Here is a 20447-nt window from a genome sequence, read left to right on the forward strand (position 1 = left end):
TTTGGTGACCAAATTTAACCCATGTATAAAAGGGTTAAGGAAACGACTTATGAAATACTGGGATAAGATACAACATGACAAAGTGTGCAAAAAATTATTCACAACACCTCCAATGGTTGCATACAGTGATCACAAAAATATACCAGTAAGTGATCTAATCATTTGATCCAAATTAAAACCAAATGAAGTTCAAAGAGATTAATTGATTTTTGCATAAGGTGAACTCCTGACGAGGTGGGCCTTATATCAGTTTTGAAATGACATATGCTATTAATACCTAGTACAGCCGTAACGCTCTTAACTAGCTGACATATAAGCAACTGACCAAATGCTTCATTAAGAGTGTCAAGTTCTACTAAGTTTAAGACATGTCTGGATGTTAGGATGCCGTAATTTTTTTTTGTGCAAAACTGATTAGGACCAGACTATGAGATAGTAAAAAAAATTTATATGTGAAACAACAAATGTTCTTTCTATCTCAAAAGAAGGTTTCCTAGCCATGGTAATGTAAAACAAAATGGAATTTGAATAAGAAGATTGGGGAGCCATGTAATATTTGACTTTTTATTTCGACAATTTGCAATATTTTTGGAGTTTGCAATGTTAAATATAAATCATTTCATTTATCTCAAGCAAGACACAATATTTTTAACAAAAGTTTTGTTAAAAATGTTGTATGTAATTTTGCTTGTTACAAAACTGTTAAAAAATTAAAGTCAACATGTCCCTCTTTTCTCCATTGGATAAATATAAATATAGTACTGGTAGAAGGATTTAAGTTTAACAATTACATGTATAATAACATTCAAGATACATAGGAGTCAGTTAATGAACTTAAAATCATAGGAAAATTCTTTTTGTGGGCTATAATCAATCAAAACAAAAAATTCATCATACTTATCGGATCATGGTTACATCTAGTGACTTAAACATTTTTAATTCTAACAAAACAAAACAAAATTTGATTAAAATTGTACATGTAAGGCTGTAAGTCAAGCAAAGTTATACAAATACAAGTACATGTATATCAATACTAGCAATGAACTGATTCCCTTCATGATGAGATATTGCAGCTGGCTCCATTTTTGGATTAACTGTTCGGGCATCACATTTAATCCCTCATCATAAATGATGTAGTTTTTCGCTGTTATAGTCAGCATCCCTTCCTTGTAGCACTTTCAACCCCTCCCCCCACTAAGAGGCTGTCCCTCAACCCTCAGGTAGTTGTCCCTCATTGCCCCTCAGCCATCTGAGATTCTGTGGTTTTCAACATCCATTCAGGTGCTGACTGTGAGATCTTCTCAATGATCTGGTTGACTTGGAAACACAGACTCTGAATCTGTTTATCCCAGGTAGGGAGAGCTTCTCGAGCTGAAATTACACCAAATATCTATCTGTTATACTGTTAACCCAGTACTGTGAACCAACTTTTACTTGCTTGGAAAGAGAAAAATTTTCAGGGTTAAAAAGAACTGTAAACTTTGTACAGAATACCACCTTTTATTTGCTTATTAAAAAAATAGTGCAGTGTTAACAATAACCCCATTGACTTGGATAGACCCACTATCAAACAAGTACGAAAATCACCACAGGACTGGCTTTAGGTTGGAAAAATATGTGGCCACTAGGTTTTTCCAAATTTCTTAAAATTTTTTCCCACACAAATAAAACTTGGTTTATTGTACAGTAATTAGACAACATCAAACAAATAGGCCAATGCCGTTTAAAAATATCCTGTTTAAAAATGGTCAAAACAAACAAAAATAATTTAATTCTGGTTGTAACGCGCTTTCTGATTGGCTAAAAAATTATTTTATATTTTATCAAGAATGTTGCTTACGTTATAGTAAGACTAACGTCAAAAACGTATCTATACGTCTGACATTACGTTTGAATTTTGTACAACTTTACGTCATTATAAAGGTCGAATGACCGTTTCTATCTACAATGAAGAGTAAAAAAAATTAAATCATAAGCAATGAATTCAATATTTATTAGTTTTATACGATATAAAATGGTTTGAAACAGTTTATGCTTTTTTATAAACCACTTTGCGGTTTATAAAGCGTAAACTGCCCCAAACCATTTTATATTGTATAAAACAAATAAATATTGAATTCATTGCTTACGATTTAATTTTTTTTACTCTTTATTGTTGATAAAAACAGTCATTCAACCTTTATAATGACATTAGTCATTCCTAAAATAAATAAAGCTACAATTTTAAAAGTGTACAGGAGTTAAAGAAACGCTTACCTTCAAAATGCACTATTGAATCAATTTGGTCGATACAGCCATGCATTCTTCCTTCTGTAATCATCTGGGAAGCTATTTTCTCTGCCTATATTCATTCAAGAAAAAGAAGTTCAAGAATTAATGGTTGCACTTTTATCTTAACATAAAAAAATTATCTCTGTAAGGCTTGAAAATCATTTAAAATGTTTACTGAATTATACCTTGGTAGATGGAATTTCTAATAATGATCCTAGTTCTTCGAAGGAAATATTGTTGTACAGTTTACTGGCAGATAACAAATTATGTTCAATCACTGCCCTGTCAAGTATACTAGAGCCTGAAAACAAAGAAATGATGTCAAAGTATCTGATTGTCAGTTTCATCCAATTAGTAGTTAAAACACGCATAAAATGGATGCAAGAGGTGTGTGGGTTGTATTGATCACCTGAGATTAACACATGAATTGACTAACCTAAACGGAGGTCCACAGAAGTGTTTTTAACAAAAATATCTGGAACATCATTGAAACTCTCTTCATTTTAGAACATTAAGATAATAAGATTTAAGAGTACTTTAATTTCTGACTTAAAAGATTAGTTCAAGATCATTGCACATTCTATAGATAATTGGATATCAAACGAGTACTCTATGTATGTACATGTAGTTTAGGAAGGAGAAAAAATAAGATTCTGACTAGGATATTACGTTAAGGACAGCTATAAACGTGACATTTGATATAAAAATTGATTCAAGGTTGCTCCAAACCCTTTACCTACAGGCAATGTTTTGGTAAAGTTTGGACAAAATTAGGCAAAGCTGGAGAGGGGTAAAATATTGTAATGTTTAATCACACATATCTTAGAGACCTACATGAATGACATTGACCTTTTGCTTTGAAATCTTGTACAAAATCCATTCCAACCCTTTACCTAAGAAATGTTAATGTCAAAATTGAATTATCATTTAAAGAAAAGAATTGAAATTGTTTGATGTACACCCTTTTCAAAACTGTGAAATTCCCTACTTTTACTTTCATTTTCAGAGTGACTTCACCCGACGAAATTTTAACAGGAAATAGACAATTTGATTAGCTTTCATTCAAGAGGTCCCTCGTTGCTGAACGAAAATTAGGGCGGGAGCTATGAACCCTAACGTTAACATTACCGCCTATGGAAAATGTATTAGTGGACTATACTAAAATGGGATTTTCACAGACGTCTGCAATGACCTTGACCCTCAAGATTACTGCACACATTTACCCACAAGCATTATTAAAGTGAAGTACGAGTCAGATAAGGTCAAGAAGAGAAAACATATGCTCCAAACAAATGATGTTAGATGAACAAACAGACACTGTTCACTATTTATCCTTGCTTGTTATGATTACCAGTATTCACAGATGGCCATCATTTGAAAAAAACCCACAAAAAACAGTTTTTGTAGTTTGGTACACCATTTTTCACAAAATTTTGTGTGGACATCTTGCCATATTCTGGACAATACTTAACTATACAATTCTGTTACATACCATCAGAGGTTACAGCTTTCTGGTGAGGCTGAAGCAGAGCAGCAAACTCCTGTAGATCACTGCTGCGGATTATACGGTCTAAATACCTGCAGCAAAATAGAGTCAGTGTTTATCATAATTGGAAACAAAAGGTTGTATGATGAATCCATCCAATTTCAACTTATGAGTTTATTGGCAACATTTCATAAATTCATGATACCAATGTCCAATCACATTGAAAACTTCAGATGATATCATGGAATTATGCCGACGACAAGAAAGATTACTCATACCAGCATACTATCCTGCTTTTGCCAATTTTTTTTAGGTTAATCTTCGCAAACTTCATCTGTATTTTTTATTCTTGTTTTAATTTTTTTATTCAATGTTCATCACTCTTATCAGTAAAGCAAAATGTTAAATAAGTGTACAAAAGGTTGGTGAAACTTGAAGCTTACATTTTTTCCAAGATATTATAAGCAGGCAGCTGTGTACATCGCTCATCTTTGAAGAGTGTGGCCAACATTCTTGATCTTTGCTGTCCTGCAAAATCAAATGATGCTATAGGCCATATCACAACACCTTTATTGTACTAAGTTCAATAACTGAAAAACATCTGAAATTTTTTTTAAGTCCGAGGGCCAACAAACATTCTCACTGCTAGCACTTTTGCATGTACCGGTACATGTACCGTTAATTATAAAGGCACACAATGAATACTAATAATGAAAATTGTGCAGATTAATTAAAGCAATATGAGCTGCAATTTTCATGTTGAAAATTTTTATTTAAAGAAAATGTTCTTTTCTACTAAATTGATAAAAAATATCATGGTTTTAAAATTTCTGTGAGCTCTGTTTTTGTGGGAAAAGCCATTAAGGAGCCTTAATTGAAGCAAAATTGAATTATTGTCGTCCTGAACAAAACTTGATCAGCTATATATTCCTTATAAATGAAATCTTTCTCCTGACAAAAATTAATGATTTTTACAAATCTTATCTATCACAAAAGTTTCAGTTACAGGAAGAGTTATCATACTAGCAGGTTTTTGTACCAAAATAAAACTCTTAAAAATACAGCTCATATTGCTTTAACTGAATACTGTAGATTCCTTAAGAAATGCATATAATTAAGTAAAATCACGAGAAGCAACCCTCACAGACTTAAAAATCTTGCTCTTTTTTTCCCCCTGAGAGTTGAGAACTATAAGATAATAGGATAAAGTTCCATGTTCACAATTTTATATTTTTCGCGATTTCATACAAAATGTGGGAATCATGGAATTAAGTTCTCGAGTAAAATAAGGAATATACAGTACTGCCTACACATAACATTTTGTATTTGCATAATGTAAATGTCAAACAACCAAGTAAAATTGTTTAACACTTTCCTTAACTTACATTGGTCTGAACCAATTAAGACTTTTGTTCAACATCAATTTTTTTTTTGTCTTGACCATAAGTAAAGTTATGGACTGAGAATTTATAAAAGCTTAATACTTCCATCACCAAGATTACAATGCTGAAAATTTACTGAATACTATGTATATTGATTCCATGACAGTTAACAATGAATGTGTAACTTCATCCAATTATTAAAACCAATGCGTCAAACTAACCATTTCTTTGTGACAGGCAAGAGATTTATAGGACTTACCAGCAGATGCCAATACTGTACAGATAAGAGCATTTTTGAGTGCCTGCATTCTTTCCTCTTCAGCGACTATTGTCTTGTATGAGAGTTCATTATATCTTTGCGCTGCCTCAATAAATTTTCTCCTGTAGTCCAAAACTCTGGCATAACATGCCTATAGAAGGAACAAAAAAGAAAATTAGAAATAAGATATGAGAAAACATATTAGAAATCAATGATTTTAAAAGGTTGTGTTGCATGTAGGAGCCACCAAGGGTCACCTATACATTTATATATATAATTATTGATAATTTTATTTATATCAAATTAACTTTCCCATTCAGCAATTACACTTATTTTTAAATTACAGACATTTGATTGTGCAGAGATAATATAAAACTCTACAATTCCAATTAAATTTGTCAATGAATATACATGTATTACGTTCATGTATATAATAGTACAGTAATCGATTACTGGACAAAAATAAGTGTAATCGATTAATAATAATAAATTCCCCTATGTAATCGATTATTAATCGATTACAATTTTGAGTAATTGTGCCCATACCTGTAAGTAATACAGTACAAACCTTATAGTGGATCTGAAGCTCCTCGTTTTTGGAGTCCGCCTGGAGGAGAGAGGCTCTGTTGATGTAAGCCTCTGCCTGTACAGGATCCTCCTCCAAATACAGGCGGGCAATTTTCAGGTATGTCTCAAGCTTGTAGTCTGTGGGATATTGTCTGTACAGGAAAGCAGAAATTTATCGTTAAATATGTAAATACCCTGTAATAGGCTTTTTTTCTTCTATGATATTCAAGCGTGTGATTCATAATTTTAAGAATAAATGTATCTGTATTCATGTTCATAAGGTAAGAATGTACTGGTTGAAACTAGAGGTACTGTGAGCAAACTCACAAATGATACCCCTCGCTAAGAGAAAATCATAAGTCAAGTATTTTTCTATTATATAAATGATGGATGCTATCTATTTAACCGTCCATTTTCTATCAATAAAACTGCTCTTTTTTCAGAGGAGCAGGCGGTGATGAGAATCTAACAATTAATTTCATTTCACCTTACACAAGCAAGCTTTGTGTCAAATTTTATCTTCTAATCATTTCTATTCATACAAGACATGCCACAGGCAGGAATTACAATGAATTTGAACTTGCCCGAATGACCTTGGGTCAAGGACATGACACACATACAGGTCATAAGCAATCTTTGTGTTAAGTAAGAATTTCCAATGTTTCTCAATAATAAAGATATGGACTGGACATAAATTTTGACCCCCTAAACTTCGCTTGCAAGGGTATACTTGGAGTGTAGGGACCTAATGATGTTTACTAGAGGAGAGTAACTATAGAGCATTCTTACTTTTGTCCAGTTTCCAAAGGTATTCCCACTAACACATTGGCAGCTTCACGCCAACTGCATTGCCTCTCATAAATGTCTGCTAAATGTTGCCTGATTGCTGCAACCTGTAATTTATATCATAAACAATAGGACTTTGAGTACATAACACAACCTATGCAAAAATGTCAAACCTGGCCTAATTTTTACCCAAGCAGCCAAATAGATTCAGAGTTTCCCAAAAAACATTTTGTGGACCCCTCTCTCAACCAAGTTGGTTATGGTATAACAAACTTTTAACTTTTTTATATAAGCCTGCTTCCAAATAAAGAAGATGGATGGATAAGACGTGTAAAATGCCAAAACAAGGATGGTTAATATACTAAAAAATTAAAATATCAACAACACTGATAACTTTTTTCAAAATAATTCAAAACAATGTATACCTTTAAAATGTTCAATGTTTGGAATAATGTTGATTTAAACTAGCATATCCGTATCAAAACATCCAAATTGTGTCATTTTTTATAATTATCTTTCATGCCTTTTCTTTTATAGAGTGGGTCTGTGCTCCATATTTATGACATAGTCGAAATAAGTACCCTATACACTATATGAGTGTTTTGGCCCCACCCTAGATTCAAATCCCTACATTGGGAGATATGAAAAAAATTTCTGATGGAAAACAAACTGATTTCATTCAACGAAAATGTGGGGAGATAACCCATAATACATTAAAAATATCATTTTGTATCCCAACAATTGAACTTTTTAGAAATATAAGTCTATAAATTCATGGTCAAAATCATATGTAGCATTTAAACCACAAACTCTGTGACTGAAATAGCTTAACGGTTAGGGAACCAGACATTAGGTAACCTTAGAAAACTAGGCTTTTTAGGTTGTGGGTTCGAAAAAACCAAAACATAAAGCAATATTTTTTTGGGGGTCGTTTGTTAAAATGTTCAAAGCTGAATATATTACCGTAAGTTATAAATTTTAATTTTGCAAACTTGTATCATAACATTTATCAAATAGTTTTGATTGGAAATAAATAAAATAATTTGAAATTGTATTTAATGACTAAACCAAATGGGCATTTGCACTATCTACCCCCCCCCCCCCCCCAATCTTCTTTCACGAGTTCATTTTAATGGTATTCTTTACTATACATGCATATTTAAAAGGATCTGTGAGTTCAAATTTGTGCTATTTCCATCCTGACTCTGGAGGTCATGATTTGAACAAACTTGAATCTAAAATATAAAGCTTTTATGTAAAAGACTTAATTGATATCACTTAGAATTTTTTTTATCATACCACCCTATTCATATCATTTCCGAGTCGTCCTCCCTTGAAAGAGGTTCAGCCCTTCCTACAAGCTTGATTCGATATACTTTGGATTCTGTGGCCAAGTGGTTCTTGAGATAATTTTTTAAAATTATGTCCAACCTACTTCAAGTTTAAGTAAACAAAATATCCCACTTTAAAGAGCGCGAGTCCCTCAATATGATATACCCTTCACGAATTGTATCAAGTTTGATTGAAATTGATAAATGACCATCTGGAACAATGGTTCAGGAGAACATGAAAATGTTCACTATGTTAACCATAACAATTGACATACTCTGATCAGAAAAGCTTAGATACTATTGTCTTAGGTTTTTATTCTCCCATAATTAAGGAATGCATGCCATTCAACTGTTTAAAACCAGTATGGAACTTATTGATGACAAGAAATAACATTATACTACTAAATCAGTAAATGTCACTGAGCAACTAACACCATGAAATGCATACCTGCTCCTCAAAGGAGATGACTCTAGTGTGAACTTTTTCCAAAGTAAAATGTGCCACTTGTTTGGCTACAGAATCCTCTAGATTAGGAAGGTGGGCACAGAAATCTGACAACAACTGGCGGGAAATCACAAGGCTGACATTCTCATTCACCACTGAAAAGTGACATAATTTCAGTCTTTAGAAAAGAGCTAACTAACTTCAAGCCTTAAAAATACTAGAGAAATTCTATTTACCCGGTACTACCGGTAGTTACTTAAATCTACGCATAATATTTTACACAAATGAAGATTTTATATTTACCTTAGTAATTACTGGTATAAAATTGACATCTCATTTTCATTTAATACTTGTAGCATACTGTTTATTACTTATTTTAGGCGAGTACTTAATTTCGTGATTCCACTGTTTTGTATCAAATCACGAGAATATTAAATTGCAAGCACCATTTTTTATTCTAATTTTAAATAGTTCAAATCTGTCCAAAAAATAAAAGCAAAATTTAAAAATCCATGAGGCTTGCTTCTTGCGATTTTATGTGAATACATGTATTAAATCCTTGCGTTAGATTATGATCTACTGACAGTATTATCATTGTTTCTATACTTTCTTTTAAAATATTATGTTTACATCCACCATATATGATACCCTCTATTTCTTATGGAAATTGATTGTACTCAGTTTTTGCAGAAAATATACATAACAGGCTAACGTGGGTTACGCAAATTTTTTCTCCAATGATTGCTACCTTCAAAACTCGCATGAATCAAAGAAATCTTCCGTTCTTTTCTTTTTCTTGTCAATAATTTTTGGATGAGACTCCCCCCCCTCCCCCCTTTCAAAAAACGATGCTAATTGCCTGAATTGATCTGCAAAACAACAACTTCCTATCTTCAAAACTTTAGGCAGAGTTATCTGTAAAATAGGGGTACCTATATGAAATATAATGCAAAAAAAGTTCAACAGCTATGGTTTTATAAAAAAATTTTAACTAGCAAAAATCAAAATCCAAGTTATACGCACATCTCTAATTTATTTACAACTGGTCTGCAAAACAACAACTTCCTATTAGGGTAACTTGAAAACTGTAGGAGGAGTTATCTGTACAATAGGGGTACCCTTTTGGCAGCCGCCTGCCCACCCTCCCGCCATTTTTACCATTTCAATAACAGGATTTTTCCTTTGGAAAACCCAGTTAAATATGATTTAATTACTTTAAATCTCTGACAATTATATGTTGCGAACAGTGAAGCACAAAACATTTTACATATAAATATTGAATGAATTTTTGTCTTTCCATTAATTGTCAACAAAACTATTAATGAGAGAGAGAGAGAGAGAGAGGAGAGAGAGAGAGAGAGAGAGAGAGAAACCAAATTTTCTATCTCTTCCACTCCCTCTTATTGTACTCTATAATAATAAATACATACATGCTTCCACAAAGGCTTGTAAACTTGGTACCATTTCATTGCCACCTGTCTTCAGAATGGTCTCCAGTATCCCTTTGTATCTGTAAATCAAGAGAGTCTGAGGAATGAGGCCACATCATATTTTGAATAAAATTTATTCTTTTGAAGTGGAAATACAATGATTATTTGCAATTTCCTACATGAATAAAATTTCATACATCATACATCAGTGGTGAAAAATACCGGTAGGTAGATTTAGAACCCAAAAAAGTTAGCACTGCAGCCTTTTTCACGAATATTTCAAAATTATTGAGAAGAAGATGAAAATGTGAAAAGTTTACAACAATGACGATGACAGGGAAGTAAGAAGTTTTATTGCCCTAGCACGTGATTGTCTAGAACCTTTATTGCCCTAGCACGTGATTGTCTAGAACCAATCAGATGTGGCATTATGTAGAATAATCATATTGAGGTATAATAATAACATTTTTTCTGTTAAAAATTTATCATTTTTTTTTGGGAAATTATGTTATTTTTCCCACAAACAGCACTCCTTATTTTCTATGATATATAGGTGACAGTCAAAACAAACCGAGGAAAACTCTTGAATTGTTAAAACACAACTAAAATTTCAAAGCAAAATCCACTCAAGGCATAAAAGATCACAGATTTTAATTATATAATACAATCAAATTGTAGAAATATACTGGCATTTGACCAGTTCTCGCACAATTCCATTTCTCGCCAGTGCGTTATACATCATTTTTCATAAATAATTTATGTGTTGATAAAATGATATAACAATGCACTGGCAAGAAATGGTCATCATAGTCATATGCCAGTAACGTTAGCGGGAAACACTCAAATTTGGTGAAATTGAGTTCTGTGCTATTGAAAATTATCAGTGCCAGGATAAACAAATTAAATAAGTGGCAACTAATATTGATTCTCTTCAACGTGTACAAATCCTAAGCTATGTTCAGTTGGTAATTCAAGCTACGTATCTAAATTTAATGATTGTGCTGGACCTGTTGGTTTTAGAATCTGACATCCATCTGAAAAGGGTTTTGCAGTTTCAACTTACTGCAGATAATCAAACGGTTGCAAAAATTACGACTTAATTTAATGTTTCCTGCTCCTGAAGGAAGTGTGTTACAGATTCAATGACTGAAGGAACCTGTGAGTTTGGATGGATATCAGGGCCTAGATACTTGTTCGAATTTCCTCTGCTATGTAGTAAATTAAAAACCATATACATATATTACTTAAAGTCATTCATTGATAACAATCGTGACATAGTTTTGATTGAAAAGTTGTGAGAGTAAAAGTCACTTACTTCTCCGTAACATCTCTGTGAGACCCACCGGAGTGAGATAAACTTGCTAGTTGCGACAGTTGCTGGCGAACGTTTCCGGCCATTTTTCATACATGAAAGCAATCGTTCCAAATTATGTCGAGCAAAATTCTCTTTTACACTGCACAGCGCTAGGCATGATATTTGTTTTTGTTTTTTTTTTTTCCCTAAAAATTATTTGAAAATCAAAATCGCGGTAAACGGCAGAATAAGGCGATCACTGCAAGAGCTGTGGTTCTGAAAGAAAAAAAGTTTCGCTATGGGCCTATACTGCAGTAACGTTAGGCCTATACCATGGTGTACTACTTAATATTTTGGGTGCGTTCAGAGTATATTGCCGTTGGCAGACAAAAATTACCACGGGTAATTTTTTTTACCATTGGTATGCCAACGGTACCAATGTTTGCCGATAAAATTTACCATAGGTAGACATTTCTGCAGACGATCTAGAGCTCTGTTAGCGATGGTAACTTTTTTTATGACGTCACAAAAATGGCGAATATTGGGAACAGATTAATTTCACGGCTTTTTCACCTTAAATCTAGTTGTAGCTGAAAAATTCCTTATAAGCATTGTAACATGCCATAAGTACAACTGACTAAAATTTCTTTCCGTATATGTAGGCAAGTTGCAAGTGAGTGGGGACTTTGGTTGGAATATGAATGCCATCTAAAGCAGTTTTTTAAAATTGAAAGTTTTCTCAAATTTTTTGCCTATGATGTAGGCTATCTACTCGGCCTCAGTATTTTTCAAGAAAGAGAATATACTCTACAAAAAACTTTCTTTTATAGATGTTCTAAAACCGATCAGCCATATATCGAAAGCTCTCAAACAGAGTTTCCACAAAACACCAACAGGTTTTTTTTTCAACATTAGGGGTAGGGCCCTTTAGATTGTTGTTGGCATTAACTATAGCATTTACTTTCAAATGTGTCCCTGAACAAACGGTATAGGGTGTATATGATAGTACAGTAATCTCATATTATAATCGGACTAACTCTAGCAATGATTTTCAAAAATCTATGCACGTTTTGCAGGAGAAAAAATGTAAGAAAAAATACTTTACTGTACACAAATTATATTTTTGAACGTATCCTTTTGGTGCAAAAAAATTGCATCTTGGTTTGACATTTTCCGCTAAATAATCAACGAGTGTTAACAATGGTACACCAAAGGTACCATTGTTAACAATGGTGAATTTCCCACTATTTGTACCCCAAACTCGTTCAGAGTACATATGGGTCCAATTGCACCAATGGCACCAATTGTTACCATTGGCAAACAGGTATTGGTACCACTGGAAATACTCTGAACGCACCCTTTGTCTAATATACATGTACCGGCCGTGGCATATAATATTGCAAGTGATTTCAACCAAAAACAAACCTTGAGGTTGAAAAATTATTGGATTAATTGTTCTTTAAAATAAAATCTTTAATTAAGAATATTTTTTACTAAAATTTTACATGCGCTTGGGGACGAGACCCTGAACCCCCCCCCCCCCCCCATTCCCGATTTATTTTTTATCATTCATTAAATTATATAGCTTATTTCGCGTCAATTCTGTTTTTTTTTAGTGAAATATGCATAAACATATAATTTAGAAAATGAATGATGAAAAAATAACTCTGGAATGTGGGTGCCGGGGGGATATGGAGGGGGGGGGGGTCCCGTCCCCAAGCACCTTTTAATTGTATAAGGAGCGTCCCTGCTCTCGTATAGAAATGTATATATAATTTAACGAAAGCCCATAGTGACGTCCACGCCCGAATCAAGAAAAATTGTCAAGGGGCCGGAGGGGGGGGGGGGGTAATTATCTACATGTATGTATGACAGGGGGACCCGAGGCCTATTTTCAGCGATAACTGGGTATACTATGTAATTTTAGAAATTTGAATTTTTGAAGGGTGAGGTCAAATTGAAAGTGCAGAGGAAAACAGATCAATGTGTATTTTTAGATCTTAATTATATTTTTCGCTTTAAAATATTGAAAATCTAAATACCTTACTCAAATTAATTACAGATACAAAGTAAGAGGGGGGTCCTTTTATTTCCTGAAGTGATTTGTATACTTCAATTTTTTATCAGCAATGTCATCTTTTCTGATCGAATCAAGCATGAAAGTTTATGTTTTTTAAAAGAAACAACTGAATGTATATTTACGTATGAGTTGTTGTAAACATGTACTGCTCACAGAGTTAACACACAAATTCTGTTACGTCATCATACCAAGGGAATCACGTGAGATAGCATTGCATCTGCGCAGACGGGTCAATGCGTTGTTACTGCTTGAAGTAGACGGGCGCTCCGATTTAAATAGTTCTAATTCCGTTGTAAACGGAAGATTTCATCGGAGTTTTACACCCTTTTTTGTCGTGGACAAAAAATTAACGGGTGAATCATTTAATTCATAATAATCTGTCGTGGACAGATTTTTTTTAGTATACTTACCAATTAATACAACGAGTTCGCAGAACACGTGCATGACTATAGCATCCGCCATGTTGAAAAAGTCGGAACGCGAGAAAGATTCAAGAGGGAAGAGCACCAAGCCTGAATCAGTCTCGCTACCAGTGCAATTTCCGTTGACTACTATTTCACATGAAAGTTTTTTTGAACGAATGAGCTCGCCGAGCACGTTACATGTGACAAAAAATACTGTCGGTCAAGGATCATCACGATCCACTATGGCCACCAGGACAGAGACATGTACTTCACCTCAAAATCAAGTTAATGAAGAAACCGGAAATGAGTCTGTTGAAAACAGAAATTCTCAGAATTTTGACAATTTGGCCAAATGCTTCGAAATGTTGACGAACACTATCATAGCCGGTTTTCAAGGACTTAAGTCGGACATGGCTGAACTTGTTTGTGAGAAAAGTGACAATAACTATGTAGACAATAATTATGAGTCTGATGAATTTTACTCTGATGGTGAAATTTATGAGAAAAACAGTGAGTCAAATACAATGACTGTGGATGATTTATTGTCAAAAACAAAACTGTCGGGCTCAATATCCGGTAAACCTGATTCCGGGAAAAATGAAAACGAAAGTGGGTCACAGTCGAGATTTATGAAAGTCGCTTCTGAACAAGTAACTTTGCAAGACGTTACAACAGAGCCCATACACAAAGACTTAGCAAAACTTGTGAACGATCTTATGTTCAAGGTAAAAATTGACAAAAAGTTGGCCGAACAGGTGAAAGAATCTGCTGAGAAAATCAAACGACCAGAAAATTGCGAGAGTCTCGTGTGCACAAAAGTCGATGAATTGATATGGAACAGATTACAAGTTCCAACCAAGTCGCTTGACAGCAGATTTCAATACGGTCAACTCTTTTTAGTGAAAAGTGTGACAGTACTTGTAAACATTTTGGATAAGATTGTGTCAAACAAAGATGTAGAAAAAGAAGAGTTAGTCAGAGAACTGATCAAGACTGTTGAAATGCTCAGTTATTCGAATTACGAACTCAACATGAGACTAAGAGAATGTTTAAAAAGTGACATAGACAGTGTGAATTATTTGTCACTTTTTTCGTCTGGAGTTCCTATAAACCAGTTCCTTTTTGGGGGAGAATTGGGAAAACGCTTAGATGAAATTGAAAAGACCAATGAAGCAGTCAATAGAGTTATGACAAGCAAGAATATGAGACGAGGCACCTTTCATGGAGCTCGAGGTCAGAGATTTCAACCTTACTCCAGACCGTCTGGGTCACAGGGCTATTTCCGAAGCAGGAATGTCCCTTTTTTAGGCCAAACTTCCAAGAGAGGGAATTACAACAGGAAGTTCACAAAAGGCAAAAAGAAACAAGAATGATTATTGATGGGGTAAGAAATAAAATTTAAAACATCAAATTTGAAAATGAATCGGTTGAAGTTCTGTTACCTGAAAATTTCAGGGCAGGTAGACTGAAACAATTTTTAGATGAATGGAAAGATATTACATCAGATAAAACTATATTAGACACTGTAAAAGGATGTCATATTGAAATTACAAATGAATATGAGTTAAATCAATTGAGCCCATCATACCCCTTGAGATTTAATGAAAGAGAAGCTGATATTGTGTCTAAAGAAGTTTACAAAATGTTAGACAAGAATGTCATTGAGAAATGTAATCATTGTTCTGATGAAATTATATCAAATATATTTATCAGGCAGAAAAAAGACAAAAGTTATCGAGTTATACTGAATTTGAAAAAATTCAACAGTTATGTAGAATACAATCATTTCAAAATGGAAAGTTTACAATCGGCTCTGAATTTAATGAAACAAGGGTGTTATATGGCATCAGTTGATCTGAAAGATGCATACTATTCAGTTCCACTTGCGAGAGAATACAGAAAATTCATGAGATTCATGTGGAAAGGAGAATTGTTTCAGTACACTTGCCTTGTTATGGGTTTAGCATGCAGCCCAAGAAAGTTGACTAAACTTATGAAACCAGTTTATTCAGATCTTAGAAAACTAGGCTTTTCTAATGTTCCATACATTGGTGATGTGTATTTGCAAGGTGATAATCAATATGATTGTTGGGAAAATGTTAAAACTACTGTCAACAAATTGCAGAGCTTGGGTTTCATTTTGAATATTGAAAAATCAGTCTTCATCCCTAAACAAGAAATAGTGTTTTTAGGGTTCATTTTGAATTCAGTAGAGATGACAGTGAAATTAACACAAAATAAAATTGATAACTTGTACCAATGTTGCCAAAAAATTTTAAAGTTGAAAAAAGTCAAAATTTTAGAGATTTCTCAATTGCTTGGCTTTATGGTGGCTAGTTTTCCAGGAGTTGAATATGGACCTTTATTTTACCGTACTTTAGAAAATGACAAAATTGATGCATTAAAATATTCTCGAGGGGATTATAATGCAAGTATGGAAATTTCCTTGGAAGCAAGAAATGACATAAACTGGTGGATAGAAAATGTACACAAATGTATGAAGCAAATTTGTCATGGTGAACCCAATTTTCTTGTCAGAACTGATGCATCCAGTAGTGGATGGGGAGCTGAGTTTGATAATGTAACTACTGGTGGTAGATGGAATGAACAGGAATTACAATTGCATATAAATGAACAAGAATTGTTAGCAGTATTATTTGCTCTTAAATCTCTGTGTAAAAAGATTTCTTGTGCTCATGTCCACATATTGTCAGACAATACTACAACAGTATGTTATATAAATGCTATGGGAGGTAGTAAGTCAAGATCTTGCAATAAGATAACTAGAGAAATTTGGTTTTGGTGTATAAATAAAGAGATCTGGCTATCGGCTTCTCATATACCTGGTTCAAAAAATACAGTAGCTGACAGATGTTCTAGAGTTTTTAATGACCACACAGAATGGATGCTTAATCCTAAAATATTCAACAAAATTAGTACATTATGGGGACCATTTGACATTGACATATTTGCGTCAAGACTTAATAAACAATTGCCTAAATATGTAGCATGGAAACCTGATCCAAATGCTGAGTTTATTGATGCATTTTCAGTCAATCTAAACAAGTTTTATTTCTATGCATTTCCTCCTTTTAGTGTCATAAGTCGAGTTCTTCAAAAGATTCAGAAGGAAAAGGCAGAGGGGGTGATGGTAGTCCCTGTATGGCCGACACAGACATGGTACACAAGTCTGTTGGAACTGTTGGTGGATGTTCCTCGAATAATTCAAAAAGAACAGGGCTTGCTGAAACTACCGCATTCCGAAGAGAAGCATTCGATGAAAATAACTTTGATGGCATGTCGTGTGTCTGGATCAAATTCCAAGAACAAGGAATTTCGCGAGACGTATTACAAATCATCAAAGAATCGTGGAGAGGATCTACCAGGAGTCAGTATGCAACAATCATTAAGAAATGGACAAGCTTCTGTGGTGAAAGGAGTATTCATTTTTTTCAACCAACTATAAATGATGTGTTAGAATTCTTGTTAAAATTATATAAGGGAAATTTAAGTTACAGTTGTATAAATACTGCCAGGTCGGCATTATCATGTTTTGTAAAGATCGATGGTACTGATGTGGGGAAACGCCCATTAGTCTCAAGATTCATGAAAGGTATTTTTCAACTAAGGCCTACTCTATCTCGATACAATGAGATTTGGGATGTGGATGTTGTTTTTGATTACATTAGAAATATGAACTGCAATGAAATGCTATCTTTAAAACAGCTCACTTTGAAAACTGTTTCATTAGTAGCCCTAATTTCATCCCAAAGAGTACAATCTATTCATAATATATGTTTGTCAAATATGAATGTTGATGATTCAAAATATGTGTTTTATTTAGGTAAGATTAAACAATCTAGACCTAGTTGTAAATCGTTTTATATGAGTTTAGAAAGGTTTCCTGGAGAGGAAAATTTGTGCATTTTTAAGGCTTTGTCAGAATATTTAAAAAGAACAGAAAGTATCAGAAATGGTTGTGACAAAGTTTTTATTAGTTATTTGAAACCCCACAAGCAAGTAAGCAAAAACACTATTGCGAGATGGATCAAGACTTTTTTGGGTCTTGCTGGAATCAATATAAAGAAATTCTCAGCACATAGCACTAGAGCTGCTTCTTCTTCAGCTGCAATACGGAATGGTGTACCCATTACAGAAATTCTAAACAAAGCAGGATGGAGTTCTGAAAAAACTTTTTTCAAGTATTACAATCTAGATGTAACAAAAACCAAATGATGTGTTTGTGTTTCTTTAAAGTTTTTGTGGAAACATGCTTTATTAAAAAGAAATAAACCAGTTATCAATTTAATTGTTGTATATTTCAAATAAGACGGTGCATTTCAAAACCTTAAATTCTGTAAGGAGAGGTTTGATTGGTTTTCACATACTGGTTTATTTTGAAACAACTTGGCACATCAATGCTTTAAAATCTCACGTGATTCCCTTGGTATGATGACGTAACAGAATTAGAAAATTAAACGATACTTACCTGTAAGTTGAAGTTTGATTGGAATTCTGTTTCGTCATCTTTATACCAAGGGGATTACGTGCCCACCCTTTAAGGCCCTCCCATGTATGGACTGTTGGGGTGTTTATGTTTTGGTATTGATGAGCCAAGTTGTGATTTTAAAAACTGACCCGTCTGCGCAGATGCAATGCTATCTCACGTAATCCCCTTGGTATAAAGATGACGAAACAGAATTCCAATCAAACTTCAACTTACAGGTAAGTATCGTTTAATTTTCTAATTTTACACCATATTCCATAGGGCTATATATCTCTTAACAATAAAGACGTGCATTTTTTTAAACATAAGTTTTGGAAGAAAAATTAATTATAATGACATTTTTTCCCATTTTTTTTTTCAAGGTGAAGATGATTGAGCGAAATAGGGATAAACATGTTTTAAACGTGAAAAGAAATAAACCTCAAAGTATAAATAAAAAGGCAAGTTAAGCATGTAATTAATTCAAATTAAGCAATGATTTCAATTTTTTAAATTTGGTATTGTTTCTTAATTACAAAAGTCTTTTTCATCAGTGTATTAATGAAAGTGATAAATGTATCGTGTTTCTCACATAATGGAATTTGGAAAATAAAATCGAAACTTGTTTTGCTTTTATTTAAAAACTGGCTGCAGGCGTATGTTGAATAAAGGTGTATACATGTTATTTATATCAGTTCTGGTCAGAAAACCATTAATACATGCATTTTTTGGAATTTTTCAGAACATATCAAACTTTTTATTTCAAAAGCTAAAACATTACTTTTACCAAAAAAGACACCCACCTTGTATGTTTCGGACGCCAAATTCACAAAAATGAGCTAAACATATACTGTAGTTTCACTTTCGATAAACCTCTAGTTCATCGACTGTGTACTATAAAGTTAACGATTCGTTAATTACAGTTTTCATTCGTAAAATTATTTCTAATTGTAAATTAAGTAGAGTTTACGAAGGAAATCAAAATTTTTCTGACTGTAATTAAACGTTACCAATAAATGCTGATGCAATCAATATATATTCACATCTGTAAACTAAAGTTTACATTCGTTTACTATAATTAGGAGTTGTTAATCATAGTTTCAAAAATCGTGAAACTATATTTATCAGATAAACTCTATTTTATTTACAATTACAAATAGTTATTTTCAGTACTAATTATCGTTTTACACTTCTGAAATATAGATGATCGTGTTAACTGTGCTTTACAGCTACAGTGAAAACTATTTAGTTAACGAATCGTTACCTTTATCAACTGAAAAAATTTGTAAGCTCATATTTGTGAATTTGGCGTGCCATTTTCATCTGTAAAACCAAATTTAACGGTTGTAAACTATAGTTTTCGAATGCTGCTATTTGTTTGCATATAACGTTAACAATATATTTTGCTGATAAATGTTGATTCACATCTGTAAACTATAATTTACATTCGTTAATTATAATCAAGTGTTGGTAATAAATTAACAGCGTTAGGTATAGTTTCACAGTTGATAAACTAGGTTTAACGCAATTGAAAATAATTGTTTCCAATTTTAATTATACTTTACACTTCTAAAACAAAGATGATCGCGGTAAATATGCTTTACATGTATGAAATAGTGATTAACGTCGTTAACTGTAGTTTTCTGTCCGTAAACTATAGTTTACAAAGTTTATTAACAAAGTTGTTTTTTTTTTACCGTTAAACTATGATTACCTTATTCTTTATCATTTGGCGTGCCATATATATAGCAAGTGTTTATATATATAAAGTTAAAGCTACCAGACAAAACATGTTTTAATGTAATTATATCAAAAAGTAACTCATGTGAAAGGAGATATAGATGATCTTAGCTAGCCTCTTAAAAAATAATTGGTTTTTGATAAGCGGTGCTGCATGATCAGAGACCCTTGGGTATTGAATATGAAGGTAGGCCGTGTTAAGGACAAAAATGCTGAGGTTAGATTTCTTTCATTTTTAAGCATTCAAAGGATAAATTTCTTGGGACATGATATTTAAGTTCGGAAAAATCGAATTTACAGGAAATCTTTTGCTTACTGATATTTTCCAAATATGTCCGATATTCAAATTTTATCTGATTTCTCAGCATGTACAGATTGTCAATAAAATGTCGATATATTGGAAGTTCCATTTTTATTTCCACTTTTATGCATTTGATTATTGCAATTTTGATGAAAATATGGGTTATGATTAGTTTTCGGATTTTG

General features: G+C 33.1%; 2 protein-coding genes across 2 annotated transcripts; one reads left to right on the top strand and one right to left on the bottom strand.

The window, feature by feature from the left end:
* Positions 1-550: 550 nt before the first annotated feature.
* LOC128167454 (COP9 signalosome complex subunit 4-like) lies at positions 551-11400 on the bottom strand. Its single transcript, XM_052833187.1, has 11 exons — positions 11273-11400; positions 9958-10037; positions 8531-8682; positions 6755-6858; positions 5967-6117; positions 5399-5549; positions 4201-4285; positions 3764-3849; positions 2457-2572; positions 2257-2341; positions 551-1371 (listed from the first exon to the last, which is right to left on the bottom strand). Exons 1-11 carry the CDS (start codon positions 11353-11355, stop codon positions 1232-1234), a joined length of 1233 nt encoding a protein of 410 aa, XP_052689147.1. The 5' UTR covers positions 11356-11400; the 3' UTR covers positions 551-1231.
* A 2373-nt stretch (positions 11401-13773) lies between these two features.
* LOC128168163 (uncharacterized) lies at positions 13774-18032 on the top strand. Its single transcript, XM_052834277.1, has 2 exons — positions 13774-15119; positions 16832-18032. The coding sequence occupies exon 1, from the start codon at positions 13774-13776 to the stop codon at positions 15106-15108; it is 1335 nt and encodes a 444-aa protein (XP_052690237.1). The 3' UTR covers positions 15109-15119; positions 16832-18032.
* Positions 18033-20447: the final 2415 nt, after the last annotated feature.

Source organism: Crassostrea angulata, chromosome 10, assembly GCF_025612915.1.
Source record: "Crassostrea angulata isolate pt1a10 chromosome 10, ASM2561291v2, whole genome shotgun sequence".
In the NCBI taxonomy this organism is placed as follows: Eukaryota; Metazoa; Mollusca; class Bivalvia; order Ostreida; family Ostreidae; genus Magallana; species Magallana angulata.

Bases quoted from the DNA above. Each gene is read 5' to 3' on its own strand.
- LOC128167454 (XM_052833187.1), bottom strand. From the start codon at position 11,355: ATGGCCGGAAACGTTCGCCAGCAACTGTCGCAACTAGCAAGTTTATCT. The intron at 10,038-11,272 runs GTAAGTGACTTT...CTTGATTTACAG, and splicing joins CACAGAGATGTTACGGAGAA to ATACAAAGGGATACTGGAGA. The intron at 3,850-4,200 runs GTAAGCTTCAAG...ATTTTGCTGCAG, and splicing joins TATAATATCTTGGAAAAAAT to GTATTTAGACCGTATAATCC.
- LOC128168163 (XM_052834277.1), top strand. From the start codon at position 13,774: ATGACTATAGCATCCGCCATGTTGAAAAAGTCGGAACGCGAGAAAGAT.